Consider the following 27,968-nt stretch of genomic DNA (forward strand, 5'->3'; position numbering starts at 1 on the left):
GAGCAATCATGGCAGTCGCTCCCCACCGGAAGTCTGCAGGAGTCGGGGGCCTCGGTGACTCTTGTAGAATCTTCAAGGCTGACGGGACGCTTTTGGGAATGGGGCTCATGCCCTAGCAGTCAAGCGTCCGAGTTCCAGGGTTGACCAGAGCCATCCTTGCAGGCCAGGCCCAAGTCTGTGGAGCCGACCGCCATTTCCTGAGCTCCGTGGTAGCCGCCTGTCGCTGTATCGGAAGAGTGGGTGCAATTCAGCCGGATGGCGGGTGAGACGGTGTAAATGTGATGGTTGTACCAGGGCACCGCAGGACGTGTCTTCAGGTCAAACGGATTGTGGGACAAGGTCCAGAATGGAAGAGGCATTAAAAGGCAAGAAGTTCCGCCTGACCCCGGGAGCCGGCCGCCTATGTCGTGGGCGATCTCAGGCCATACCAGGGGAACAAGACTTGGGGAGGGGGCAGGAGCCAAGCGCCCCCTCCGAGTCCGCGTTTCTTGGACCCTGAAGTATGGCACTCAACATTCAGAACTTATGACATTTGTGCAAGGCAGGGACATCGAAGCCTCTCAGGGACCAAGTATATCCAGAGTCCTTCCTACAGAAGGTGGTGGGGGTGGCGGCATTAGCAAGGCATCCCCCCACACAACTTGTCGGACCCTGAAGTATGGCTCTCAACATCCAGAACTTATGACATTTGTGCAAGGCAGGGATATCCAGAGTCCTTCCTACAGAAGGTGGTGGGGGTGGCGGCATTAGGAAGGTATCCCCCCACACAACTTGTCGGACATGACCTCTGGATGTACTGGGTGTTCAATTTCAGAATTGAAACTACTAAGAAGCAATTAGAAGTGTTGTTTTCATGTTGCAGTAGGTTCCATGTAAATAGTTATTTAATACAACGTTTTATCCTGTTACTTTGCTGGTGTGTTGTATATATTTATAATATTTGCATAGTGTTTGTCGTTATTTTGGGCGGGGTGGGTGGCGGAGCCGAGCTGTCTTGCAGCCATCATGGCATCGAGCTCGGTTCCTCTCTCTATATTCATGTTTTTTCTAACGATTTATATGTTATAGTTTGCTAGCACGATACAGCGGATAGTCCGCATTTTATATATATGTCCTTTTTAAAAACTAAATAGAGTATTGTGACTTTATGCTTATTTGTGAACAGAGAATGACCCAAAGAGAACCAATTTTGAACAATCATAGGCTATTGGCAGTGGGCAGAGAGGCCATGACACAGAAAATGGCTGTTACTTACGTGCATGATGGGGCCTAAAAGGGACTAGATGGCGTGGCCACTGTTTCACGACTTTCACTTTACTTTTAACAATGGCTGTGGTGAACATAAATGAACGCCGCTTATGTATACCTAATTGTAGTCATTTTCCACAAAAAAGCTTTTGATATTTGCTATTAAAAAACAAAGAAAAACACTGAAAAAAACATAGGTTATAGACCATATATAGTTAAATATCTGAAGTCCATCTCTGCACTGCATGGAGATACAGGTCGTCGATCAGAAGATGTGCTGGCCACCTCTAATGGTAATAGCGTGGCCAGGGCTCTTGTCGTTGCCTCTGCAAATTGCAGAGGGTGCACTTGTTTGACATGCCGCACCATGGTATGTATGGAAAAGAAATATTTTTTTGCTGGATTTCTTCTTAAGAGAACCAAGTCACATATCGTGCAGGTTACTTTTGGTGCATTCACTTTCTTTTGATCTTCAGGATAAGTGAAAAATTGCCAGATGAAAGATTTATTTTTTCTTATTAAAGGTAGTCGATCATTTTGGTCAGATTCGGAAGATGAATGAGATACGGTAGCCATTTCACCAAAGTCTTCCAAAAGATGTAGGACGTTGTTGTCTCCTGAGAGTAGAAAAGATAGTGAGGGAAGTGGGTGGAGTGCTGCGTGTAAATTCCAGAATTGAAACTATTAAGAACCAATTGAAAGTGTTGTTTTCATGTTGCAGTAGGCTGCCATGTAAATAGTTATTTAATAAAACGTTTTACCCTGTTACTTTGCTGGTGTGTTGTGTATCTTTATAATATTTGTCGTTATTTTGGGTGGGGTGGACGGCGGAGCCGAGCTGTCTTGCAACCATCATGGCGTTGAGCTCGGTTTCTCTCACTAGTTTCATATTTCTCATGAGTAGTTGTTCCTAATTTTTCTATTTTAGCGAGGTCAAAAAAAGATCTCATCAGTGGCCTACTGATTTTGCTCGATTCCTTTTGTTTTTTCTAACGATTTATATGTTATAGTTTGGTAGCACGATACAGCGGCTAGTCCGCATTTTATATATATGTCCTTTTTATTAGGGGTGTCTTCCGGTGGAGTCGGACGATCTACCTCTAATAAACGGTCCGGGTTGAACCAACTACCATCATGATTTTGTATATCTTCTGAGCTGGATTTAAGCGCACAATTGTTAAAGTATGAAACGTTTTATATTTCTAAAAAAAATACCAAGGTGTGTACATCCGGTAATGCACGAAAGTTTAAAAAGACATTCGGCTCCATTTACTGAAAAGTTTCATAAGAATAAAAAAGAAGTCTAGGTACAGTCTCTTTGACGTACTATAAGTTCTTTGAGGGGTGTATGAAGAATTTCAATAAGTTCAAATCGCAACGTTTTCACGAAATATATAGGCCTGTGCGCGCACTCGGTCGTGCACGAAAGCCTGGAAATGCGATATCCATTTTATTGACAACTGTTGCCGAGAGTGCGCACACCGGGTCGCGCACGAAAGTTTAGTAAGGCTATTTTTATTTACAGACAAATTTTAATGTGTTTAAAAAAAGGCAAGGTACAGACTTTCGAATTCTGTATTGCTTTACAAGGAGTCTCTATGGAACTTGAACAGTGAAGAAAATGGCTTGTTTTCGAAAACAATATTGCCAGAACTTTATTGCCAAAAGTATAGGTTGCATACACAACATTTTTCTGAATTAGCATTTTAAAAACCAATGAAATTCACAGAAAAAACCATAGGTTTTACACACGTTATAGTTAGGAAGTAGCATTTAAAAAACCTATGAAATTCACTGAAAAAACCATAGGTTTGACACATGTTATAGTTAGCTGGAAATTTTACTGACATAAAACCAATGAAATTCCACGTTATAGTTAGTTGGACTCACTATAACTTGCGCGTGCAATGCACTGCTGATGACGTCACATATTACATCACTCATGACATGGTCAGTGACATCACTCATGACTTCACTGATGACACCATCCTTGTGACATGTTGCCCCATGCTGATTTGGGCATCTTTCCATCTTTCATCACCAATGAATGGGTTGATAATGATGTATTTCTGGTTGTTGTCTCTCAGCTTTATTTTGACCATTTAAGCTCTCAAAGTTAAATAGTCTCACCTTAGGGCAGTGGTAGATGGCGTCACTGTTCTGGAAATTAAACAGCAAGGCTATTCGGGTTTCTGGTGGTGTGCTTTGCTTTGGCTGTGGTGCGTTAGGCTCTGAGGGTTCTCTCAGCTGGGAAAAAGTATGATAGGTATATGGGACAAAGGAAATATTAAATCCAGTTCTGTGGGAACAACATATTTGAAGACTCCTTGATCCCTTCAGGGAGCCCTATATGCCTCAGGACGATGCATCAAGAACACTCTTCAGCATTTTCGACTATGGGCTCTAGATATTTCCCAGTGTCCCGCTGTGGGCTTCTCCTATGCTCTCATTTATATGCGCCACAGCAGTTTCAATCTCCTAGACCCCCTACACAATCCCTGTATTCACCTCAGAGGAGCTTTGTCTTGATATTGGGTAAGTGTTGTTTTCCAGTACTGTCCATAAACTCTAATTGCCCCAATAGGCTTGTCAGCATGGGTTTAGCAATTGTCTGGAATTGCCACTACCATTCCGATGGCAATATTTTCCCCCTTCAATGGAGGTATATGCTGATCTGTGCACGTTCAAAATCCTGTCTTTGCCCTTGTCAATTGATGTAGACAAATCTCTGTGAGTGGGTATTCAAATTTAGCGTTGCCTCCAATTTAAACTGAGTGAACATGTGGGAGCACTCACGTACCAGTTGTTTTAGCTATTTGGGCTGGTATCTCATCATATTGTTGCTCTAATCACCAGACAAGAAGTCACCCAAGCCACACTTTCAGCAAGGTCCAGCAGCTCCCATACACAAAGCGTCAGAGTCCCACATTCGAAAACTTCAGGCCTTCTAGTCTGTGCAAGCTGGATGGAACCCCAAAATGATTTGTTTCAGATGGTCCTTGCCTGCCAGGAGGCCTGGCCAGGTGTGGCAAAACCAACCCTTTTAATCCAACAGTTCGCTTCAGTTTTAGTTTGCTACGCAGTCTGTGCGGATTCAGGCAATGGTGAATCCACAATGGAAATTTCTAGTCCCATCTTTATTTTGTTTGGTTTCTCAAAGTGATATTATTTCCTTGGTTCAGCTCCCACAAGGCAGGACTGTGGTTGGGTTTCTCTCATACAGCAAGCAGGATCAGGCCAATCTTTTTGTCTGGGCACTCTGTCTGCCACCTGTCGACTTCTTGACACCTAAAGGCAGCACCCAATGGCACAGTTTCTAATTGCTGGCAGGTCTCATCAGCGGAACCTACTCAGCAGCCTCGTCAACCATGTCAAGAGCAACAGAGCGCAGCTCTGCACCACAAAACCTCCTGCCCAGACATCAGATCTAGGGTTATGGGTTATCACACTGCAGATCTCTCACCTCTCTTCCAGTTCCCTCTCTTCCATCATCATGCCTCCCCTCTCAGTGGTCAGCCAGGTCTGCGGTCTGGAGCCCAACCATGAGGCTGCTTTTTAGACCATGCAGAGAAGCCTGCTAATCTCCAAGCAGGAGCATCATGTCTCATGCCCTCAGGAACAAGCCTGGCCCAAGTCTTGAAGGAGAAATGAGGAGCGATGGGCAGCACTCAGGGGACTGCTTCAAAGAAGTGTCTTAAGGTCACCATAAACCTTTTCCTTCTCTTGCATTTGGATCTCTTATGCTTGTTTTACCAGCATGCCTTGATCTGTCTGCTTCATTTTTGTATCAGGATTTTGTTGGAAACAATGGGATTGTGGTTGAATGTTCCTAGATCACATCCATTCAACTATCTCTACTAGACATAACTAACCTTTGATTATATTGTCATGTTATGAATAGTGATGCTAGAAAGCGCACACACATATGCACAGACCAACAAAATACCCACATTATAGTTAGGAACTGAGTTGGAGGAGTCAGTTTCCAAGCAGACTTTATGGAGACACCCACATGTAGATTGACAATACCAACACCATGTTCATGCAGAGCCATGTAGTGATCAGGCTGTAGTATATCATCACACACAGTACAAAGACTGACGTACACACATGCACAAATACACACACATTCCAGAAAAAATGCAATGAGACTGTTTTTCAGAAGTCCACTATCTATGAGGAAGACACTTATGCATACATGCATCCTTAACAGCCAATGCACCCGATATACATATACATCAGAATGACCTCCAAATGTTACAGTTCCATGTAGATCTGGCACCAGACAATGGTGCAGCTCCCTCCTTTTCCCTTCTGATACATCCAGACCAAGGTACTGCAGGACCTGTAAGAAAAATATCAGATGTAAAGTGAACAACACAATAAAAAGCTGGATATTTTTACATCTTAAGGATATAATGTGCCACAGCTATCTTCTTGTCTCAGAAATGTGGGCAAAGTTAAATATTCACCAGTCTCACAACACCATTAATTGCTGATATGGAGTCAGATCCACAAACGTGTGACATATATTCCAAGCAAAACATTTTTAGCAGAACACACATGCAAACATGACTATGGAGAAATGGTGAGATTCTGAAAGTCCAATAGAGTGCTTAACTTGTAAAATAATATGTACTGGTGTCCTTTTCGTTTTCTTAGTAGACCACTGCCCATTGGTGGCAGAAGCCCACTCCTACTTCCAGCACCACTCACTGCAGAATGAATACTGCTCAAATAAGCTACATTGCATTACAGCTACTTTTTGTTTTACAAAACGTTCTGGTTTTTTCACATTAAACAATCACACATTGCAAATATCAGTTTATGCATTCAGACTACAGAGTAAATCATACCTATTGATACCGCCTTCATCTAATTCAGAGGCAGTAACTCTGTCCTCCAGCCCCAACTTTTCCTTTATTAGCAAAAAATAGGGGGCAACCTGTTATTCCTGGGAACCTATGCATCTAAATATAAAGTGAAACAGTGGTCTTCTTGGATAGGCTAAATAACATTAGATTACAAATAAGTAGGCATTTACAATGACTTATACTGAACAATCAGTATTCACATTTCTATTGAAGTAATAATAGAAATACAGAAAGAATTAGGTGTTCCATAATATAGTGCAGTATTTAGAACTTGGCGAAAAATGTATGAAAAAAGGTGTGCCTTGGTTAAATAAGCTGTAATACAATTGATTTTATCTTAACACAGTCTCTCCTTGCAGTTTAGGCTTCTGGTTTGTTCAGTCCACACATAGACATGTTGACATTTTGACCCAAGAACATTATTTATGAGCGGGGCCTTCATCAGGACACCGACAATGTAGAGTCCCCTAAGTAATAGCGGGGGACACACTGCCACTGGCCTGGGCGTTGCGGGGGGAGCCCAGGAACATCGCAGCCTTCCCGCACCATTCCCGCTGCTCTAGCCAGCCACTCTGCGTTCCTGACGTTTGCCGCATCAGCCGCTGGACATCGCGGCACGGAGGAACGGGGACTACATCCCCCAGCAGCCCCTTCGCAACAGGAAGTTGTGCATGCCCTGTCCCACCCCCGGAGGTGCTCTTAGACCAGCGAGAGCCCCGGGGGAGCGGGAGACACACTGCCACTGACCTGGGCGTTGCGGGGGGAGCCGGCGAACATCGCAGCCTTCCCGCGCCATTCTCGCTGCTCTAGCCAGCCTCTCTGCGTTCCTGGCGTTTGCCGTATCAGCCGCTGGACATCGCGGCACGGAGGAATGGGGACTACATCCCCCAGCGGCCCCTTCGCGACAGGAAGTCGTGCACGCCCTGTCCCGCCCCCGGAGGTGCTCTTAGACCAGCGAGAGCCCCGGTGTCGCGGGACGCGCGCGGGCGGCGCCGGGCTAAGCCCGGGCAAAGGGCGGGCCGTCTGTGGCCGTCAGGGGCTGGGCTTGTTATCTCCCACACTTACTAGCCTGCACACTACCCCAGACATTGCCCCGGCCTCACGTATCCCACTAGAACCAGAAGTGACAGTCTTAAACTCTATCCCCTGCGCTGGTAATACTATCTGCCCAGTACAAGCCCGCTCACCTGTCACGACTCTGCAAAGTCAGCCTCAGGGGCTTGGGCTTGAGAAGAAAAAAGCTACCACTAAAAGGAAGAAAAAGCCTGAGAGTGCGAACACCTTTGAACATTTGGACATGGAGAATTTGGGTGAGCACTTAGAAGCGCTTTTGTTGCTCGTATTGAACCCTTGTTAGTGGGCATAGCGAGAGGCATTGTCGACACCATGAACACTTGCTTTGCTGGCCTCCTAAAGAAATGTGCTCTAATTGACAATTTGGTTAAGAAACTGGACTCTGTTCAGGACTTAACAAGGGGGGTCAAGAGTTGCGCAGCCATTACCACACATAATGCAGTAAGTCTAACGGCCCCACCATTGCTAAGTGAGGGAGGGACTGTAGAGACTCCCAAGGCACGGGCTCTTAGCAACCCCCTAAGTAGTGCCCCTAATCCCCAGCCAACATCGCGAGATATTGACACGCACCCTGAGAATCACTGCCAAACAACCAGCATAAGGGCTAAGGCGTGTCAACTACACTTAGATCTGCCTCCGGAAGCTGCACCATTAGTTGCTGTGTTCATAGGGGTTCCCCTGCTAGCAATTGGAGAGTTAGAACCCACAACGGCACTAATACAAAAGGCCAGCCAATGGTGTGCTGACACTAGTAGTGGTGGGACAAACATTGCTAACAGGATTATAATGGCTAGGAGGGTGGGCTGGATTGGCTACTGCCCCAAAATGAAGGGTTCAGAAAAGGGGGTGGTGATGAACAGAGTGTCTGAATTAAGCAGACCACTCTTACCCAGTCCAAAGATCAGGGCTTGATCCATCACCGTTATTTAGCTCACTGCACCATCCCACCTCAGAACCTGGCTATATGCAAATTAGTCTGTCCCTGGCCCAGTGCATCATGAGAACAGGGCAGACCAAACTACCAAGCCAATTCTTCACCAGAAAGGAGACAAGCTTCCGGGAACCGGTTTCTGGCATTTCAGCTGTCGTCCGCCCGGCTTGCTTGAATCCTGATGGTGCAGTGAGCAAGGGACTCATGTCTGAGTATACCCTGCCACACCTATAGTGGCCAAAAACGATTCAGAAAAGGGGGTGGTGATGAACAGAGTGTCTGAATTAAGCAGACCACTCTTACCCAGTCCAAAGATCAGGGCTTGATCCATCACCGTTATTTAGCTCACTGCACCATCCCAGCTCAGAAATTGGCTATATGCAAATTAGTCTGTCCCTGGCCCAGTGCATCCTGAGAGCAGGGCAGACCAAACTACCAAGCCAATTCTTCACCAGAAAGGAGACAAGCTTCCGGGGACTGGTTTCTGGCATTTCAGCCGTCGTCGGCCCAGCTTGCTTGAATCCTGATGGTGCAGTGAGCAAGGGACTCATGTCTGAGTATACCCTGCCGCACCTATAGTGGCCAAAAACGATTCAGAAAAGGGGGTGGTGATGAACAGAGTGTCTGAATTAAGCAGACCACTCTTACCCAGTCCAAAGATCAGAGCTTGATCCATCACCGTTATTTAGCTCACTGCACCATCCCAGCTCAGAACCTGGCTATATGCAAATTAGTCTGTCCCTGGCCCAGTGCATCATGAGAACAGGGCAGACCAAACTACCAAGCCAATTCTTCACCAGAAAGGAGACAAGCTTCCGGGGACCGGTTCCTGGCATTTCAGCCGTCGGTGGCCCGGCTTGCTTGAATCCTGATGGTGCAGTGAGCAAGGGACTCATGTCTGAGTATACCCTGCCACACTTATAGTGGCCAAAAACGATTCAGAAAAGGGGGTGGTGATGAACAGAGTGTCTGAATTAAGCAGACCACTCTTACTCAGTCCAAATATCAGGGCTTGATCCATCACCGTTATTTATCTCACTGCACCATCCCAGCTCAAAACCTGGCTATATGCACATTAGTCTGTCCCTGGCCCAGTGCATCATGAGAACAGGGCAGACCAAACTACCAAGCCAATTCTTCACCAGAAAGGAGACAAGCTTCCGGGGACCGGTTTCTGGCATTTTAGCAGTCGTCGGCCCGGCTTGCTTGAATCCTGATGGTGCAGTAAGCAAGGGACTCATGTATGAGTATACCCCGCCACACCTATAGTGGCCAAAAACGATTCAGAAAAGGGGGTGGTGATGAACAGAGTGTCTGAATTAAGCAGACCACTCTTACCCAGTCCAAAGATCAGGGCTTGATCCATCACCGTTATTTAGCTCACTGCACCATCCCAGCTCACAACCTGGCTATATGCAAATTAGTCTGTCCCTGGCCCAGTGCATCATGAGAACAGGGCAGACCAAACTAACAAGCCAATTTTTCACCAGAAAGGAGACAAGCTTCCGGGGACCGGTTTCTGGCATTTCAGCCGTCGTCGGCCCGGCTTGCTTGAATTCCTGACCTTTCCAGATTGTGCCTAGATGACAACCGATTGAACGTTTCCATAATCGGCGTATGGCTCTCCCCTCAGGCAATTTGCCTCTTCCCCTGACCTATATTTGTTCCATCAGACCCTAGATTCTAATTGGAACTGGACACCTCCTGTCCCCCTTCATTGTTGGGCTATTTGCACATTTATATATTTTCCCCTGCAGAGTGTCTCCCTTTTGGATGCGCCGTGTGTGAAGGAAACCAGAAAAAGATGTGCTCGCTATCTACCATCTCATAAGGTATATCCCTTCATCTATACACTTGGTGATCTTATCTGGCCGCGTGTCCCATTAGATTTAGAAACCCTCCAATAAACCCCTTATAATTGAAGCCCCTCCCGTAGACTATACCTAGACTTAAATAGCTCGGGCCGAACCCTTGGTAAGCCCACTCCTATCCTCCCTTAACCCCCCACATATATTTAAAAAAATCCTCTTTTTCACCTTTAGGACCTGTTTAAACCGGAAGCTCCTTTGACTCTTACCTTTTTTAGACCCGTGAGAATCCCTCCTCTGCAGGAACCTTACCTGAGTTAATGAAGAACATATGATGACAAGGCTCTCCCATGAGAAAAGTGGTACGATTATCCTTCCCCTGTTAATCCTCTCTGACAAATCTTTATGAGCCTTAATACTCCCTTATAGGCACCTTGAGGTCTCCTCTGTAGATGTTAAGACCCATCCCTATGATTCTCAGGCACATATGTGAAACCCCTTGCTATAGGTGTCCTTACCTTTTTGTAAATACATTGAATCCTCAGTAATTGTTTGCTCAGAATGCCTGCGTGGTTGTTTCTGCTGGCCCTGGGCTTATCCTTAGTAGCCCGCTGTGTCCCTCCCATTGAGGAGGTATAGTAAGAATTCTTACGCCATGAGTGACAACGCTCTCGGAGCCTTGATATACATTTCCAAATGAGTTTATCATTCTAATCACTTTCCAATATATATATATATATATATATATGTATATATATATATATATATATATATATATATATATGCTTCATGAAATTATATTTTTAGCTCACCAAAACCTGTTTAATCCATTCGTATTTGCATGTATTAAATATGTATTTAATTATGTGATTCACACATAACAGACCTCTTTTTTATTCACAGTGTGTATGTCCCCCTCCCTGGTCTTCAATGCCCTGATGAAGATGCAGCCTAAACTGGCCTTGCATTGAAACGCGCGTTGGCGTGATCTACATGGATGGCCTCTAGTGTAGTATTAAAACCTACTGCACCTCATCTTTAACTGCCTCCATGTTGTTTTTTCTACCCTAGCAACCATTGATTGTTATGTTGCAGGCCCCTAGGTCCTTCTATGCTTGAAAGTGTATGTTTGCACTATTTCTATAGTGAGTGAGATTGAGATGTGTATGTCTGTTTAGTGAATGACTGTGGGAGTGTGTGGGACGTTAATAAACTCTTTTCCCTGTATGAATTTTTAATGATGATACCTATTTAGCCCTAAGAGAAAAATATTTTTTTCCTGTGTTTGTATACATGCTTTAAAAAGCTTTCTTATGGACTCTACTTATGAATTGTTATTTTAAAAAATAAAAACTTTTCTATTTTCTCAACAAATTGCTCTGAATGTGTTTGGATATATCATTGGCTCCGAAGCGTTAATCTATGTCACCCCCTCCTTCTCCCTTTGGATCTCGTTGATGGGACCATGTAATTATACCCTGGCAGGGTAGTTATCGCTTTCTATTACACCGAACCTGGCGGATAGCCTGTTTTGGGACGGTTCAGCGATCAGAGACACTGGGAATATGAGACCAGTCCCCTTGGGATTTTTTTATCCGCCCTCTGGCAAACAACACTCACCTGCAGACCTGCATCTTAGGTCATGTCACTGGGCCATGGTAGGGAGCGGTTGGAGAGCAGTCATAGAAAGGCCCAGACGGGGTAGCCCTCCTATCTTGGGTGTAGGCCCAGACCCAGTTCTGTTCAATAGATTCTCTCCACTTGCTGACATAGAGGAGATTGACTGACAACCAGCCCCAATGTTGTCCCTGGCAAATGCCACCCCGACTGATGAGGGGATTGCACTGTGCAAATTCATTAGCTGGAACGTTGCAGGAATCAGAGCGAAAAGGGCAGACACAGCTTGGATTAACTTTGTTAGTAGCCACGATGTGATAGCCATACAAGAATCGTGGGACACCTCCACAAGCTTTTGGTTGGATGGCTACACCAGCCTTGCTGTTCCTGCAACACCTAGTACTGCAGGCAGAGCTAAGGGAGGTCTCCTTTTTCTCCTTTCCTTACAGCTCACTGGGTCATTTAAGCAGTTGGAGTCAGGTTCCGCGAACCTTTTAATTGTGGAATGGACAGTTTCTTCTGCCCACACACTTTTTTTAATTAACTTTTATAATTCCTGGGATAGGGCAGAGGAGAATGATCACATCGCCTCCCTGGATAAATTCTTAGGTAAACTCAGTCTAAATAACCACACTAATTTTTAGCTCATTTTAATGGGCGATTTTAACACTCACCTACGTGGCAATCCCTGTTACACAGGAGAGCATGAGGGTTTCCCAGCTGCGACGGCCCCACACTTTGTACATACAAAGTCAGGAGAAGCTCTTGAAGAGTTACTGGCCAATTTTAACATATATGAACGATCCTATATGGGGGGTGAGAGATTATGTACATACAAGGGCACGGACCAGGGTTCTGTTATAGATTATATGTTTATGACCCCAGGGATCATCGCTAAGGTCAGGAAGTATAAAGCCATTGTCTCCACCCATAGTGACCACAACCCTTTGTTGTTGAAGTTGATGTGGGGTGATTCTATGCGTAAGCAGGTTTGTCCTTCTCAGACAAGGTCTACATTGGTGCCTACAGACCAGGGCAGACGGCTCAAATGGGGAAAGGTGGTCCCAGAAAGTTTTACTGCTATTTTACTTCCCAAAATCGAGGGACACATAGCAACCTGCTTGGACCCAAAGGCCTCCAATTTAAAAATTACAGTGGCCTTTGAGTCGGTATGTGCACAAATTTCAAGGGACCTGACGTCATAGCAGAGTAAGAGAAGTGAAATCCCCCACAAATGGTTTGACGCCAATTGCTCAAGAATCCAAAGGCGCCTTAAGCAAGCCCTCACAGCCACCCTGAGAGACAAGGCCCCTCATTACCAATTTGAGAAGGGATCATGAAAAATCATAAATGGGAGGAAAAACGCCATTAAAAGTGAGGCGTGGGACAAGCTACTTTCAATAGACGTTCTGTGAGATAGTAAACAATTTTGGGACACAATTAATCAGCCTTTTTTTACTGATTCAGAGAATCAAGTTACAGACTGCGTCATCCCTGATGAGAGGTGGCTTCACCACTTCAAAGAAGTATATGGTGACAAGGATTGTCTCGCTCCCTGTGGCCTAATGGTATCCCTGGATTCTGCCCCTGTAGTTTTTAGCAAGGACGAAGTGGAGGAAGCCATTTTAGAGACCTCGAAAAACAAGGCGCTGGGGCCTGACGGCGTACCGGCAGACCTATACAGACACTCCCCGAACCTATGGTCGCAGGTGCTAACAAACGTCTTCTGTGCTGCCAATCATAATGTATTTCCTTCCACCTGGGCAACCTCAATCATTGTGCCAATTTTTAAAAAGGGGCAACCTGACGATCCAGCATGCTACAGACCCATTTCCCTTCTTGACTCTGCCATTAAGATCTTAGGCAGAGTCCCTTTGTTTAAGTTAAGGGCGAATTTAGAGGTCTGCGGGGGTCTATCGAATATACAATATGGGTTCAGAGAGAAACGGGGCACCCTGGATCAATGCACAAACTTGCACCTTTTAATCTCCAAATATACGGTAGCCAAGGAGGGGTCCCTTTTTTTGGACTTTATGGACCTCTCCTCGGCTTTCGACTTGGTGAATAGGGCCAAGCTGTAGTCCATCCTTTTGGAGTTGGGAATTGATGCCAAATTGGTTAATTTTATGGCCTCTCTGCACCAGGAGTTATTTGCCACAGTCAGGGTCACCAAGGAAGGAAGGTGCACGTCCAAATTTAAATCAGTGAGCGGAGTGCGACAGGGATGCATCCTGGCCCCCCTTCTCTTCACCATTTACATCAATGGGTTAGGAAAATACCTTGAAGCAGGGGGGGGCGGACGTTCCGCGTGTAGGAGGTGTCAATGTACCGGCCCTCCTATACGCGGACGATGCAGTTTTAATAGCGCGCACTGGCAATGGTCTCCAGATTCTTTTGGACCTCTTTGGGTCCTTTATGGAGAATCTAGACTTAAGAATTAAAGCAAAAAATCCCATTCAATGGTGGTAGGCCAACAAAGAAGTAGGACTAAATCTAAATCCTTCATCTGTAAAGGGGAGGTGGTTTCCAGGGTGACAGTCTTCTCTTACTTGGGGGTTCTGTTCGATGAGAGGGGGTTGTGGGTCCCCCAGACTAAGGCTAAGAGTCTATCCTTGGCCCGTTCCACGGCCGCACTGATGGGTTTCTCGAAAAGACTAGGGGCTAGGCCAATGGAGGCCCTCTTGAAAGCTTATAACAGCAAATGTATCCCTATCGCTACCTATGGGTCAGCCATGTGGGGCTATGTAGCTCAAGATAAAATTCAGAGGGTAGAAAATGGCCTCTTAAGACAATTTCTTTCCGTCCCAAAGTCCTCTCCTACCTTTTCTATCCATTCTGAGGTAGGCTTGACTTATATAACTGATAAATTGAAATTGGCCCCCCTAGTATTTTGGGCTAAAACATGGCCTAACTCAGAATTAACGCTGAACCACGCAATCTTGTCAGATGCTTTGGCCATGGATCATGCCAAGAGAATACCCTGGTTGACCTACCTAAAAAACACTTTCACTCATCTGGGGAGACCTGAACTTTTCTTTTCTCCGTCTAACATCAGGAGAGAGGACGTCAAATGGATTAAGAGCAACTTCCTGGAGAGGGCTTGTTTGGCCAGAGAGGAGACGGAACTAGCAAAAACCTCAGTAAGATCACATCTAATGCTAATTACTACCCCATCTCTCGAACCTTACCTCAAAATTGTCACCAAACAGCTACACAGATTCTTACTGACAAAGTTTAGGTTTAATTTGATCCATCTCTCACTAGGCTGTTATCAATCATGGGCCAAACCAGAAGAAGCTCCTCTGTGTGATTGTGACAAATTTTCCAACCAAGATACCATGTATTTTATGATGTTCTGTGGGTTTTACGTCATCCCAAGAAAAAATATTTACTACCTGTTTTGAAGGAGGTCGGGTTTATTCAAGTTAGGCCCGCATTAATCTATCTCCAGATGCTGAGCAATACCCGCATTACCTATTGTGTGGCTAGTTTCCTAGCGGCGGCCTTCAGAATTAAAAATAAATACACGCCATTGCACGCACTTTATTAAATAGGGTATTGCTTATATTGTTGTTATCTTGTGTAATCTGCAGTATTAATGTTTATTTGGACCTAGCACTGACTCTGTATATTAATGAATTGCCATTTTTAATCTTGTATGTAAATTTTATGCCTTTTATGATTTAAAAAAAATCGAATAAAGTATATTTTGACTGACTGACTGTAATAGACTACTTATTACAAACAGTGTTTACAAAACAACAGGGTGACCCCAGACACCCGGGTAATTTATGGAACAAGAGACAATGGTCCCAGTGGATATGAACTTAGAAAGAACATTAGAAACTCAATAGGTCAAACCAAAACAAGAGTAATAATGTTAAACATTTTATTTCATGTTAAACAGTGGGTTCTTATGTACAGAAAACTCACATCTGTTAAATACTCTTGTAAAAAGGTGCCCAGGAGGGGATGAAGGGAAATGTGCAGCAATGTGCAAGTGTGAAGGTAAGTGAAAGAGGGAGAACAGTGAACAATATGTACATCCAAATCATCAAGAGCCAAACCAGCCTTATTAAAGGCTAAATCTATTTACAAAACCATAATGTAGGAAAACACAGTGAAACTATCCCTGTTGTCAAAAAAGGTAAGCACAAAATAATGCTGTTGACGTTATGACGCAGAGTAACATGTAGTTGAGTGGGGTCTTTACAGTAGGGTCTTCATCAGGACCACGTAGGGGGTACCCTTGAGTCACCGCCGAAGGCGGTAAAATGATGGGGATAGGGCCCACAGGCTCCAGGGTCAGAAAGGGACGTAGTTGAAGTAGAAGGTTTACAAAGGAATCCTCCTGTATTTATTATCTCCTCTTATAATCTGTTTTCAATGTTCCAGGTCCAGGGAAATCAATCCTCCTTAAATCTCCTTCTCAGGATCGTGTCCTTTTCACAGTCAATTATTACAAACAGTGGCTCAAATCTAGCTGTATCAAATTGTTCTAACAAGGCTTGTTTTTGGCCTTCTAGGTTAGCGCTGGTTTAGACTGTATATTTCCTTTATTTGAAGGTTGCCCTCAAAGAACGCACACTGGCTACTTTTAATTGAAAAGTACAACTTTGTTTTGCAATGAGGCTATGTTTTTGACTGAATATTAAGTAGAATTAATATAGGTGTCTTATGAGACCTGTATGCAACTGGGAAATCTCTCATAACAAGCTCTCACACTACTGGCCACCTTCTGGAGCATGGTGTGGCAGCAGTAGCTGCTTACTCACTGGATAACTTTCCAATGAGAATCTCGTGCTACTGGACACCCCAAAATGAGATCTAACAACATAACATGTATCTATGGAACCTCCTTCGTCTCACTCTACTGGACACCCTAAAAGGACAGGCTGAGAGCATGATAAGAGCCTCATTTCACCTGGTTACCTTTAGAACATCTTGCACACCACACATTCCATTGGACACCCCACAGTGCTGTCTGATGGCATTAGATGTGCCTAATGTGTTCTGCCTACCAAAAGGATATCTCAAATAGAAAGCACATACTGCTGGACACCCTTCATAGAATGGTCTGGCACGTTTGTCAGTATTACAGGTGCCTCATGGGACCATGTTGTCTATAGGACATCCCTCAAATAACAACAGTGGTTTCAGATCTGTGTTCTACTGCACTCTCAGAATGCCTGCATAGTGGCCACTTATAACAGTAGAGGCTCCTCACGGGAAAATTTTAAAAGAGTTCACAGGCAGGTCTTGTTGGGAAGAGTTACATGATAGGACCGAACAAGGTGTTGTAAAGAACAAGTACCTTATCTGGTAAAGACAATATCTAGCTGCAGATTTTTTACCTTTGAATTTCCAAGGTGTCAGACTAGATCTGGAAACGTTTGTGTGAGCAGTACGCCTGCGTGCCATTGGGTGGCTTAGTCCGACTCTGCGTGATGTCACCAGTGTCATTGGCGGCGGTCGTGACATCGTCGTCACCTATATAGGTGACACCCAGGCACACGGCATCAGTTCCTTTTCACTTTTTCTACACCAAAAGCACAGAGCCATGAAGTGAACTGACTATTGTGTGTCAAAACTAAGGCCCTGTAAAGGGAAACTACCCTAGCCCTATAAATGAGTCTATAGAGCGGGTAGAGGCATGGGTGTCTGTAAGGAATCTGCAACTAGATATTGTCTCTATGACATAGTGAATTACTGCAGGTAAGTAACTTGTTCATCCGATAGACACTTCTAGCTGCAGATTCCTTACCTCTAAATAGATACTCAAGCTATACTTCCTGGCTGTGGCCTGCAGAAAGATTCACTAGACTAAAAAGTCCTGCAGGACCGAATGGGCAAAATGCCCATCCATATGGACCTGACTGTCCAGACAGTATATTGTTTAGCAAACGTGTGCAGTGAAGCCTGTGTTGCAGCCTGGTAAAAGTCCAGGATTGGCATTTCACGAGCCAACGCCATTGCTGCAGCTTTCCCATTGGTGGAATGGCTTTTAAGCCCTTAGGATTCTGCTTCCTAGCCAGGGCGTAGCAGATCCTAATGTAGATAACGACCCATTGCAAAATGGTTCCCACTGTGGCATAATAAAGGATGTCGGTGGAAACATATGAACAGGTCCTTTTAGAAAACTATTTACAATAGGGAATTTGAAGAAGAAGGGTTGATCCAGCAGCCACAAGAAAGCAGACAGAACAGAAAGATAACCCTTGAGAGTACTCAAAGCAGAGCCCTGCTGGACAAGGGTTATAATAAAAAGTAAAATATCATATAGAGAAGCAGAAAGAGGGTCAAAAGACCTTTTTGTACAATAATTTCAAACTTTCGTCAACAATTGGCATATACCGTCTTAGTGGAGGGGCTCCTTGCTGCCAAGATAACATTACATATGTCGGGAGGAAGGTCAAAAGCTATCAACTGTTGCCACTCAATCTCCTCGCAAAGGGGCTGAGAGTTGACATGTTCGGGAGGAGTACCCTCCCCAGCTGCTATGACAGAAGATCCTCCCAAAAGGGAAGCCTGATTGGCGGATCAAAGCTCATTTGAAGAAGCTCTGGATACCAGACTCTTAGTGCCCAGTCTGGGGCAACAAGAATGACTTAGACCCAGTCATTCTTGATCTTCTTGAGAACTCTGGGCAGAAGTGGTATGGGTGGAAAAGGCGTACAGGATACCTCAGATCCACTTGTGACGAAAAGCTTTGCAGAGCAGTAGTCACCTTGGAAACTCCAGCTTGCAAAACTGCAGACATTGTGTGTTCTTTTCACAGTTGAACAGATCTAGCTAAGGCTCTCTCCACTGCTGAAAGAGACCTTGCACCACCTTCAACTGGAGACACCATTTGTGATCCACTACGAATCAATGGCTCAGTTTGTCCACTCTGATGTTCAGAGAACCTGCCATGTGTTAAACCACCAGGGTCATGCATGTCCAGAGGAGTAGAGCCTCCTGACAAGGGGTCCAGGACACCCCCCTGCCCTGCTTGTTGCAGTACAACATGGAGGTAGTGTTGCCCATGAACACCTGCACCAACATCCCCTTGACAGAGAGAAGAAATGCTTTCATTGCTAGCTGGATCCCTGAAGCTCCAAAAAGTTGATGTGGAGCCCGACTTCACTGGAGAACAAATGTCCTCTGATCTTCACCTCTACGAGATGGCCACCCCATACAAGGGATGGCACATCTGTCACTACTGTGTGCTCTGGTTGGGGAAGGGAGCGGGGTCTGCCTCTGACCCAAACACAGTTCACCAAGCACCACTACAGATCCTTTGTAGTTCCTTCGAGATCTGAACCATGTCCGAGAGATCCTCCTGATGCTGCACCCACTGGAACCTCAGGTTCCACTGCATCTGGCATGATTTACCAACACGATGTGAGCGACCATGAGTCCCAGCAGGCTCAGACTTATTCTCACTGAAATCCGGGATAGAGGATGAAACATTAGTATCATAACCTGAATATCCTGGACTCGCTGTTCGGGGGGATAAGCTTGAAACTGCACTGTGTCCAGAACAGCTAAGATAAAAGGGTGCATCTGAGAAGTGAGTCAGGTGTGACTTTGGCACGTTTAAGGAGAAACCCAGCAAATGCAGGAGGTCCCGCTTAATCTGGAGGTGGGAGACTACAACCTGGGGTGAAGGCACCTTCAACAGCCAGTTGTCAAAATAGGGGAAGACTGATACCCCAAACCTGCGCAGATGAGCTGTAACCACCGCCATCACCTTCGTGAACACCTATGGGGCACTGTTAAGGCCAAAGGGGAGCACGGTGAACAGAAAGTGCTTGTGGCCCAAAGGAAACCACAGGTAATGCCTGTGGATCGGCAGGATGGGGATGTGAAAATACGCATCCAGCAAGTCTGATGCTACCAGTCAGTCTCCTGTTCTAGGCCAGTCAACATGAGCCTCTTGAATTTCTTTTTTTTGAGGAAGAGATTGACAGTCCAGATGTCCAGAGTAGGGAGTAGACCTTTGTTCTTCTTCGGCATTATAAAGCAGCAGGAGTAAAAACCACTGCCTACTTCTGAAATTGGAATCTTCTCTATAGCTCCCTTGGCCAAGAGTGCTGAAGCTTTCTCTCCGAGCAATAATGGATGATCCTTCGCCAGCTGTTCTTGAGTTGGTGGTAAAGGAAGCGGGAAAGAAAGAAAGGGAAGAGCATAGACATCATGAATGATCTGCAAGACCCGTTTGTCCAATGTTATGGACCTCCAGCAGAGGAGATGATGTTGAATTCTCCCTCCAACTGGAGTGGCATAGTCTTGCAGGACAAAACTAGGAATGATTGGAGGCTGCCGTTGCCGGGGGCTGGGTGGCAGACGACTTCTGGCTACCATTTCCCAGAGGTCAGATTGTACCACGTCCTAGCACAACTTGGGGAGTTTGCACAAGACGATGGCTAGGGCATGGCTAACACGGTTGATAACCCCTTCCATTTACACAAAGGAAGGACTAGCCACAGGGTGTTACTGAGAGGTCCATGAATCTGGTCACAGGTCAAGATTCCTTGAACAGCTCCAATGCCGAGTCTGCCTTCTATCCAAAGAGATGAGTCCCATCTGAGGACATGTCAATGAGGTTTGCCTTGAAATCACCACAGAAGCCAGATGTTCTCAACTAGGTGTAGTGCCGTAAGGCCACGATCAACTAAAACCACTCTACCCAGCGAGTCAGTCATATCTAAGCCACACCTAATAGTAAACTTTGCTGAATCTCTCTCATACTTCACTGCCTGGGAGATCAAGGCCCAGGCCTCCTCCGGGACCTATGGTAGCCCTTGCTCAACTGCCTCCCATGAGTAGTGCAAGAAACGGCTCAAAGAGCACAAGGTCTTTACCGACCGCAATGCAAGGCAGGTGGAAGATAACATCTTCCTCCCAAGTGCATCCAGCCTCTTGGATTCCCTATAAGAGGAGCGGAGGGGAACGCACCATTGGACGTTGAAGCCTGAACCACCAAACTCTCATGGTCGTGGTGTTGGTTGAGAATACTTGAATCACTCAGTGCATGGCAATGGCGGCATGCTTTAGTCCTGTCCAGCAGCGCACTGGGAGAGTCCATTTATTAAATGTCTAACAAAGTGAACAAAGTGGTGAAAGGGACAAACCATATGGAACCCCGCATGTGAGTTGTGAGGTGGAGGTGGTAGCCTGGCTGATGAGGGGTGATGCCCCGAAATTGGTCCCAGGATGCTTGCTTCCAGTCCAGGGAGGACCTGGCCTGGCAGTTCAGGCTGGAATGTTCCTATGGGGTCAAGGCTGATTTGCATAAGGCAGGGTCTGAACTGGAATGGCTTGACATGGGGAGCAAAGAAACGATGGATTTAGGCAAAGAGATGGGTATGCCCAGAAGTAGGTCCCGTGCTCTCCATGCCACTGGAGTGAAGCTATGTTATGTTAAAATTACTTTTAGACCGCACTTACACCAGAAGGTTTCATGGCGCTGGTGATGAGGGGTGATGAGGGGTGATGCCCCAAAGCCAGTCCCAGGATGCTTGTTTCCACTCCAGAGAAGACCTGGCCTGGCAGTTCGAGCTAGACTGTTCCCATGGTGGAAAAGGGTAAAGACTGATTTACATATGGCTGGGTCTGAACAGGAACTGGGTCTGCTGAGGAGCAAAACAAATATGGATTTAGGCCCAGATCTCTGTACTGGGGTGAATGTTTGACATTGTGCAGCTTCTGTCCATCAATTGATCTTTTTGCCAATGAAAGATATGCAACTCCTACACCCTGTATCCCTCATTTCCTAAGCACTGATTTACAGACTTGTATGAGTCATAGCTTATGTTTGTGTGTGTGTGATGCAAAGTGCTCTAACATCCTATATTAGAAGGAGTAGGGCGATGAAGGGATGAGGGGCACCGCTGGAGGTTGTTAGAAGGAAATTCATGAAAAAGAAGATGATTGTGGGAGTGTCAACATACATCTCTGTACAGGGTGTCATCAGCGCTAAAGCCATCCCTGGATTGCTAAAGTATGTATATATAACCAAGCTATATTGAAAACGGAAAATTTTACCATGCTCTGTAAATGAGAAGGAATTTCAAACTGGAGGCTAAAAATGAAGTTGGTATCCTAAGGTTGACTCGCGTAAACAGCAAAAGTACTTCAAATAGCAATATGGATGATTGGTGGTCTCAAATGAAGCACTAGTATGTTGTGACAGAAAGATAGGGTGCATAAATGGAAGAAACTACAAAGCAGTATGGCGGAGCATAGCATATAGTTTTGTTGTTTAGAAATAATGCCTACTTCTGAAAAGCAACTATAACACATACAATTACGGGGGACCCTAGGGCTAGTTTAATGGCCATGCTCTGGGTACACGCCCTACCGAACATTCACTACAACAAGGGTACCAGAGGGTCAAAGTCTTAACAAGGAATATTGGATAATGGTTGAGAATTATTACCACTAGCTATACCACAACTCTTCTTTGTGAAATAGACGTGAGTCAAACTAGTGTATGGTCGCTAACACCCATCAGTCACCACTTGGAACCGCCCTTCATCATTTGGGGTTCTGAGGACCAACACACGACATGGTCTGATCTCTATCAGGAAAGGGCCTAATAGATAATAAACGGTCCCTCCTGTAGGCAGGGTGGGGTCACCATTTGGTAAATGGAAGAAACTACAAAGCAGTATGGCGGAGCATAGCATATAGTTTTGTTGTTTAGAAATAATGCCTAATTCTGAAAAGCATCAAACTTCCCATTAAAAAATTATTTTAATTTTTGTTTGTAAATTAAAGAAAATATTTAATACATTGTGTATGTGTTTGACATATACTTATGTTTGTAGTTATGCATTTTTTTTAGCTTTACATCCTAGAAACTGTTTAGGCAGGGGTCCCCAGTTTCCACTAGTGATTCGTTGGGGGCGGGGGGTTCCATGGAAGTCAAAAGGTTAAGAACTACTGCTCTAAGTTAAGTCTGACTGCTCTGTGCTGAGTTACCAGAGGGTTGAGCGCAGGTTAATTTGGGGTTTGCTTGTACCTTACCATGACAAGGATTGTGGTTGCTGCATGACCAGGTCTCAAAATCAATTTCTCATACCTCCCTACCAACACCCTCCCTCCTATCACCCCTGTTGAGGTTATAGAAAAAGCCTTGAAAACACTGCCTGCTGAAATTTCTCAAATTGACATTTCTCTGGCTCTATCAACTTATGCTTAGTAGGTAGTCACAAAATGCAGCTGAATCTATTGAGGAGCCCACAAGGCAAAAAGATCTCAATGACACTGGACAAGCAAGCAGTAATTTTCTATCTGATAGTCTACTGGGAGGCTACAGTTTCTCATATTTTTCTCCCAGTTCATTGTGTTCCCAGGTTAGTTTTCCCATAGTCAGTAATCACCAGGGTTTACCATCCCGTCCCTGCACAGTCGGAAGACTGCCGACTTCCATCTCTGTACGATTAACGGTTTAGTTGTGAGCAGCGTATTAGGTATAAGTCTCTAATCAGACAGGAAAAGGTTTAGTATATCAGCAGATCTGTGCCGACGTTGCAGGGGACAGGGTGATTATGGCTCTTAAGAGGATGGATGGAATACTTCAGTGTGCTAGCTTCCTCCACAGAATCGGTCTATCTACTTTGTCAAATGCTGTAGTGAAATCTATAAAGCAGCAGAAGAGTCAGAGTTGTTTGTGTTGGGCAGCTTGCTGACAGGGCAGCTAGTGCGATGATATTGCCAGTAGTGGCTGCTCCTCCATGAAAGCCTGTTTTAGAAAATGGGAGCAGCACATTTTCTGCAACCCAAGTTTCCAACTCTTTTAAAAGAATTTGTGCATAAGCTTTTGCCTCTAAGTCTAGCAGGGCTATTTGGCAATCGTTGGTTGCCCCTGAGGGGTCGCCTTTCTTAAATATTGGGCATAGAGTTGGCCCTCTCCAGGCTTCTGGGACTTGCCCTGAACTGAAGGCAGAATTAAAAAGCAGAGTTGAAAGGGCTGCCACTCCTCTGGCGTACATTTAAAGATGCCAGCTGGAAGACTGTTGGGGCCTGCCGCTCCGTCCCCTTTCATATCTATAATGAGTTAATGTGTTTGTTATGTTGAAATTGACTCCAGTTGGCACTCTGGAGACTGTGGGGTGGGCCCTCGTTTTCCAATGCAGGTTGCAATTAAGTGGTTCCCGGTAAATTTGCCAGATACCTGCCTCTCCCATCCAGCTTCTGAGACTCAATTTTCCCTTGTTGGGTTCAGTGCTTTTAGTTTGTTAACATATCTCCAGAAGCGGGTAGATGATCTCTCCTTGAACATCCTATATAGCACTAGCCATTCTATTTCTACAAGAGCCATCTAGGCTTCCCAGGCAGTTTTTTTTGTGCTTCTCGTGAAACTATACCCATTATTACGTTTTTTTACTTGTGGAGTTTGATTTGCATTTGTCGGAGGCTTTTCCTTAGATTTTTCCATTGTAAGTTGATACCCTGGTTATGCTGCTATTTATGGAGGGTGCTTTGTGGTGGCTTAGTGAGGTGGTGATAGCTGCGGGAACCCAGAATGGCATCTAATAATTCTTAAGTCAGTCCGCCCCATTGATTTAAAATCGCCTCCCAGTTAAGATGTTGTTAATTTTGGTCAACTTATTATGCCATGTAAGAACCTGAGCAGATTGTGTGGGATGCCATTTGATTCTCCTGACCAGGGTCTTTGTTTCTGCTCCTGTTGAACTACCTGATGTCTACCTGCTGCTGGGATCCAGAGGTCCAATGTTAAGCCTAAGTGGTTATGGTCACTTTCTTCTCGATTTGTTATTTCGAAGTTGAGCAAGTGGTCTGCCAGGTGAGGGGGTCATCAAAATATAGTCAATTATTAATAAGCCCTTGAATGTGACACAGGACCTGTTTTCAGAGTCGAGCATGACTTCACTTGGTCCGCTGACCTTAGGTAAAAAGAGGCAAGTAATCCATTAGCTTGTTCCTGTTGTTTGTTCATTTGAGTCGTTTCGGGATCTATGCCCAGGGACTTCAAACTAAAATCCCCATCAATCACTGCTTCGTGAGAGGGGTGAGACAGAAGAATCTTTCCTAAACTGGTAAAAAGGCAGTCAATTTCGCATGATTTCAGGGGTTTTCAGGGGTTAAAATAGGAATTAATGAGAAGCAGTGAGAAGGCCTTCTGACCAAACATTAGCTCGTTTATTAGTACTACTTGCACCCCCAGTTGTTTTGGTTATGTGGGGGTCACCTCAATATTGGCTGTTTGCTTTATAAAACTTGAAAGGCCCCATAATGGCCTCCGAAATAATCTTGTTTGTGCGGCAGGTTTGAAGAGTTTGTTAAAGCTGTATGATACTGTGGTTTCAGCGCCCAAGTTTCCTGTAGGCAGATGATGTTGCTGTTTTGTAAGTATGCTCGTCCAGATTTCGATGTCAAGGTGGATTTCAGTCCAGCGACACTCCATGAGGTGATTTTCAGCTCATGCTCCTTCGTGGATTTCCAGTCTGCAGACGGGTTGGTTGTGCCAAAGCTCTTGGGGGGCGCTAGGAATAGGTTTCATGGGTGCAGCTGTGAGAGCTGGTCAGCAGGCTCCGACCTACGAGATTCATCTATGCTAATGGTTTCCCCCCCTGTGCTGAAAAACGCAAATACCAGTGTTACATGACGAGCTGGGCTCGTCATCAGCGTGCGAGGAGGCTACACCATGACGAGCTCAGCTCGTCATCAGCCTGGAAGGGGTTAACTAACATTTCTGTGGTTGTTAACATAGGATACTACCAAGGAGATTGATGCATTTGAATTAGTTGGCAGCTAGTCGTGGGTAGCACCCCAGGCACCCTTCAGTATACTGCTGCATTGTACTATGGGGTCCTTTAAAAGTAATATATGAGGATATGTTCTGGTGAGGATAGTTTGTGAAGCTCAATACCCCATCCCTCAAAGATGTGTGCTTATCTCAGAATGGCATCCCTGATGGCGGTAGACCCCCTTTGCAATTGTGGTCTCTGATTACCCTTTTCCGGGAGTTTGAGCAAATCTTACAAAAATTAGGTCAGTTGATACTAGCTGTTTCATGAAAGGCATGTGTTGTAATAAACTGAGCAAATGTCCACTGTTCAGTGTGTCCAGGGGGGCATTAGACGTAAAATGTAAGATGAATGCCAAGCCTGCCTCATCATTTCCTCATTTCTGTCTACCCCTGATCATCCTAATGTTGTGGTAGTTTCATCTGCCATCCACCACTGCGAAGCGTTGGTTATGGCGCTGGTGTCTCTTAGAAGATCCTTGAACTGAATGTTTATAAGGGAGCTGCTTTGGTATATCGTTCTGACTTTACCCCCAGAGTTATACCCCACAGTAAGGGGGTGGGTCTGGTGGTGTTTTTTCCTTGCTGTCCCAGATTCTGGATTTGAGTCAGTTGGATAGTTACTTAGGGTACCTTTAGTGTCCCCTTTGAGTGGGTCAAGCACCAGGTTGCCATGAACTTGAGCAGAGGCTCGCCGAGATCTTTCATGGTTGCCTGGCCAATTGAAGAGTTGAGTCCACCTGCTTATATGCCATTGGACAGGGCGTAAAAGGCATGGTGGTGATGCCTATCTGGTGAGCTGCTCCTTGTTGTACTACTCCTTCTGAGTTGGAAAAGGGGGTAGATTTCTGTGTGGATGGTACCCCCCTCATCCAAACTGGTGTTTCCCTGGTGAGCCTTGTTACTTAAGGGAACCTCAGAGTTGGTTCTGGTTCTTGATTGGACATCAGAGGTATTCCAATTTGTGGTTCTTGTTCGTGAAGAGTTTGCCATCTTGGTGGGTGTTACTGTAGTTTCTTGTATGTTTATGACTGACAGGGTGTTTCATTTTGTTTTCTTTGGCTCTCCATTCTGTTGCATGGGGATTCGTAGGGCTATCTTGTGAGCTTATGTTTTCCGTGAGTCCACTAGGTCGTTTGGACTCTCGATTGAAGATCGAGAAGAGGTCGGGTGGATGTGCTTGATGAGTTATATGCCACAACTATCGGCAATCTGCATGTTGTTTGGTGATGTGTTTTTGAGAGTTTTTTAAACTTCTATTTTGCTCTTCACGAGAATGTAGGCAGGATCAGAAACCCCTCTGAGAGCAAAGGTTTGGGGTCTAGAAGGGGGACTTTTTCATCCATGAGCAGATGATCTGTGGGCTCCTGGTGACTAGTAAGGGTCCCTTGTTCAGGCTTTACTAGAAGATGGTCTGCTGGTTTGGTTATTGGGGATAGCACTGGATCCTCTATCAAGGGGAGGAAGGGCCTGAACAGGAGCACATGGTATCCCGCAAGCAGCACCCAGTCCTAGCTGGGCCGCTTCTACAGGAATTCCTGGTTCACACTCCGCCACAGGCAGCCAATGCCATTGTGCTTGGGCTCTCTCCCTAAGTGCTCCAATTGGTGCTGACTTTCACCCAGGCCGGAATACTGTAACCACTAGAGCACCGGACCCGTCAAGCCTGCTGGGCTGCCGAGTAGCCCACATGGTCCCGCACACAGTACCGTACAGCCGCTTGGCACGGTGGTAGAGGGATAAAAACATATCAAGTTCAATGAGGAGTCATGTTTTGAACTGACATTTACCTTGCCAACACCCCCCAGCCTTGCAAGAAATGCATACGCTTAACTATAAAAGCCCTCTCCTTGATAGCCATCCTCCACTCCCTCATTCAGTTTGAATATATAGATCTTCTGGAAGCTTGATACTAGCAACATGGTTTTTGTGATCTATCATGGAATAGTCATGAACTTCATTTAGGGGTCGCCAGAGGTCGCAACTGCAACCCCTGGCTTGTCCCTAGCTACCACTGGCACTGCCCTTGCGACCCCTGGGCCCTCTGTTTGCAAGGGCAGAGCATGAAAAGATGATCCAGTGTTCTTTTTTAAAATGTAGTTTTTTGTAAAGGACCCCACCTTGGCTCATAGAACACTATTAACAATTATAGTTGGAAGTGTTATAACTTTGCCTGTCACCTAGCCACCCTGTCACGGCTCCTTATGCCCCCTGCATGACCAAGGCTTTTCTTTGGCTGTTGTTGGTCTGGGTGTAACATTTGACACTATAAAATGTTCAGAAAGCATGGTAGAGACATCGCCGTGTTTAAAGATGTGTGTCTCTAAAACAGCGAGAGAATATCGGTGGAGAAACCACTGTATAGAAATGTGCATAAATCTTCAAGTGTAATTATCTGCGGGGATTATAATTCATTCCCTTCAGAGTTTCAGCTTGGGTAAAACTAACTCACAGTCAATTGTAGTCAGGTTTTACTGAATGTACAAGGTGGAACTGTAGAACTGATTTATGCCTCCCAATTCAAAAAGTACAATACAATGCTGACGCTAAGGGACGGCTAAGAACAAGGCTAATTTGACTTCCTCTAAACAGAGCACATTAGAATCCCTGAGGTCCTATATGGGGATGGGGAGATACTGGGTGATTCTACCTGTAGC

At 45.3% G+C, this 27,968-nt stretch overlaps 1 protein-coding gene across 1 annotated transcript in view; it reads right to left on the minus strand.

Annotated features, from left to right (window-relative positions):
• LOC147685416 (syntaxin-binding protein 4-like) overlaps positions 1-27,968 on the minus strand; it is a 1,262,048-nt gene that overhangs the window by 538,293 nt on the left and 695,787 nt on the right. The window contains exon 13 of the mRNA XM_086939784.1: positions 5,497-5,593. Coding sequence (XP_086795910.1) covers positions 5,497-5,593 — 97 coding nt within the window. The remainder of the gene's footprint in view (positions 1-5,496; positions 5,594-27,968) is intronic.

Source organism: Lissotriton vulgaris, chromosome 10 (assembly GCF_964263255.1).
Source record: "Lissotriton vulgaris chromosome 10, aLisVul1.2, whole genome shotgun sequence".
NCBI classification, from domain to species: Eukaryota; Metazoa; Chordata; class Amphibia; order Caudata; family Salamandridae; genus Lissotriton; species Lissotriton vulgaris.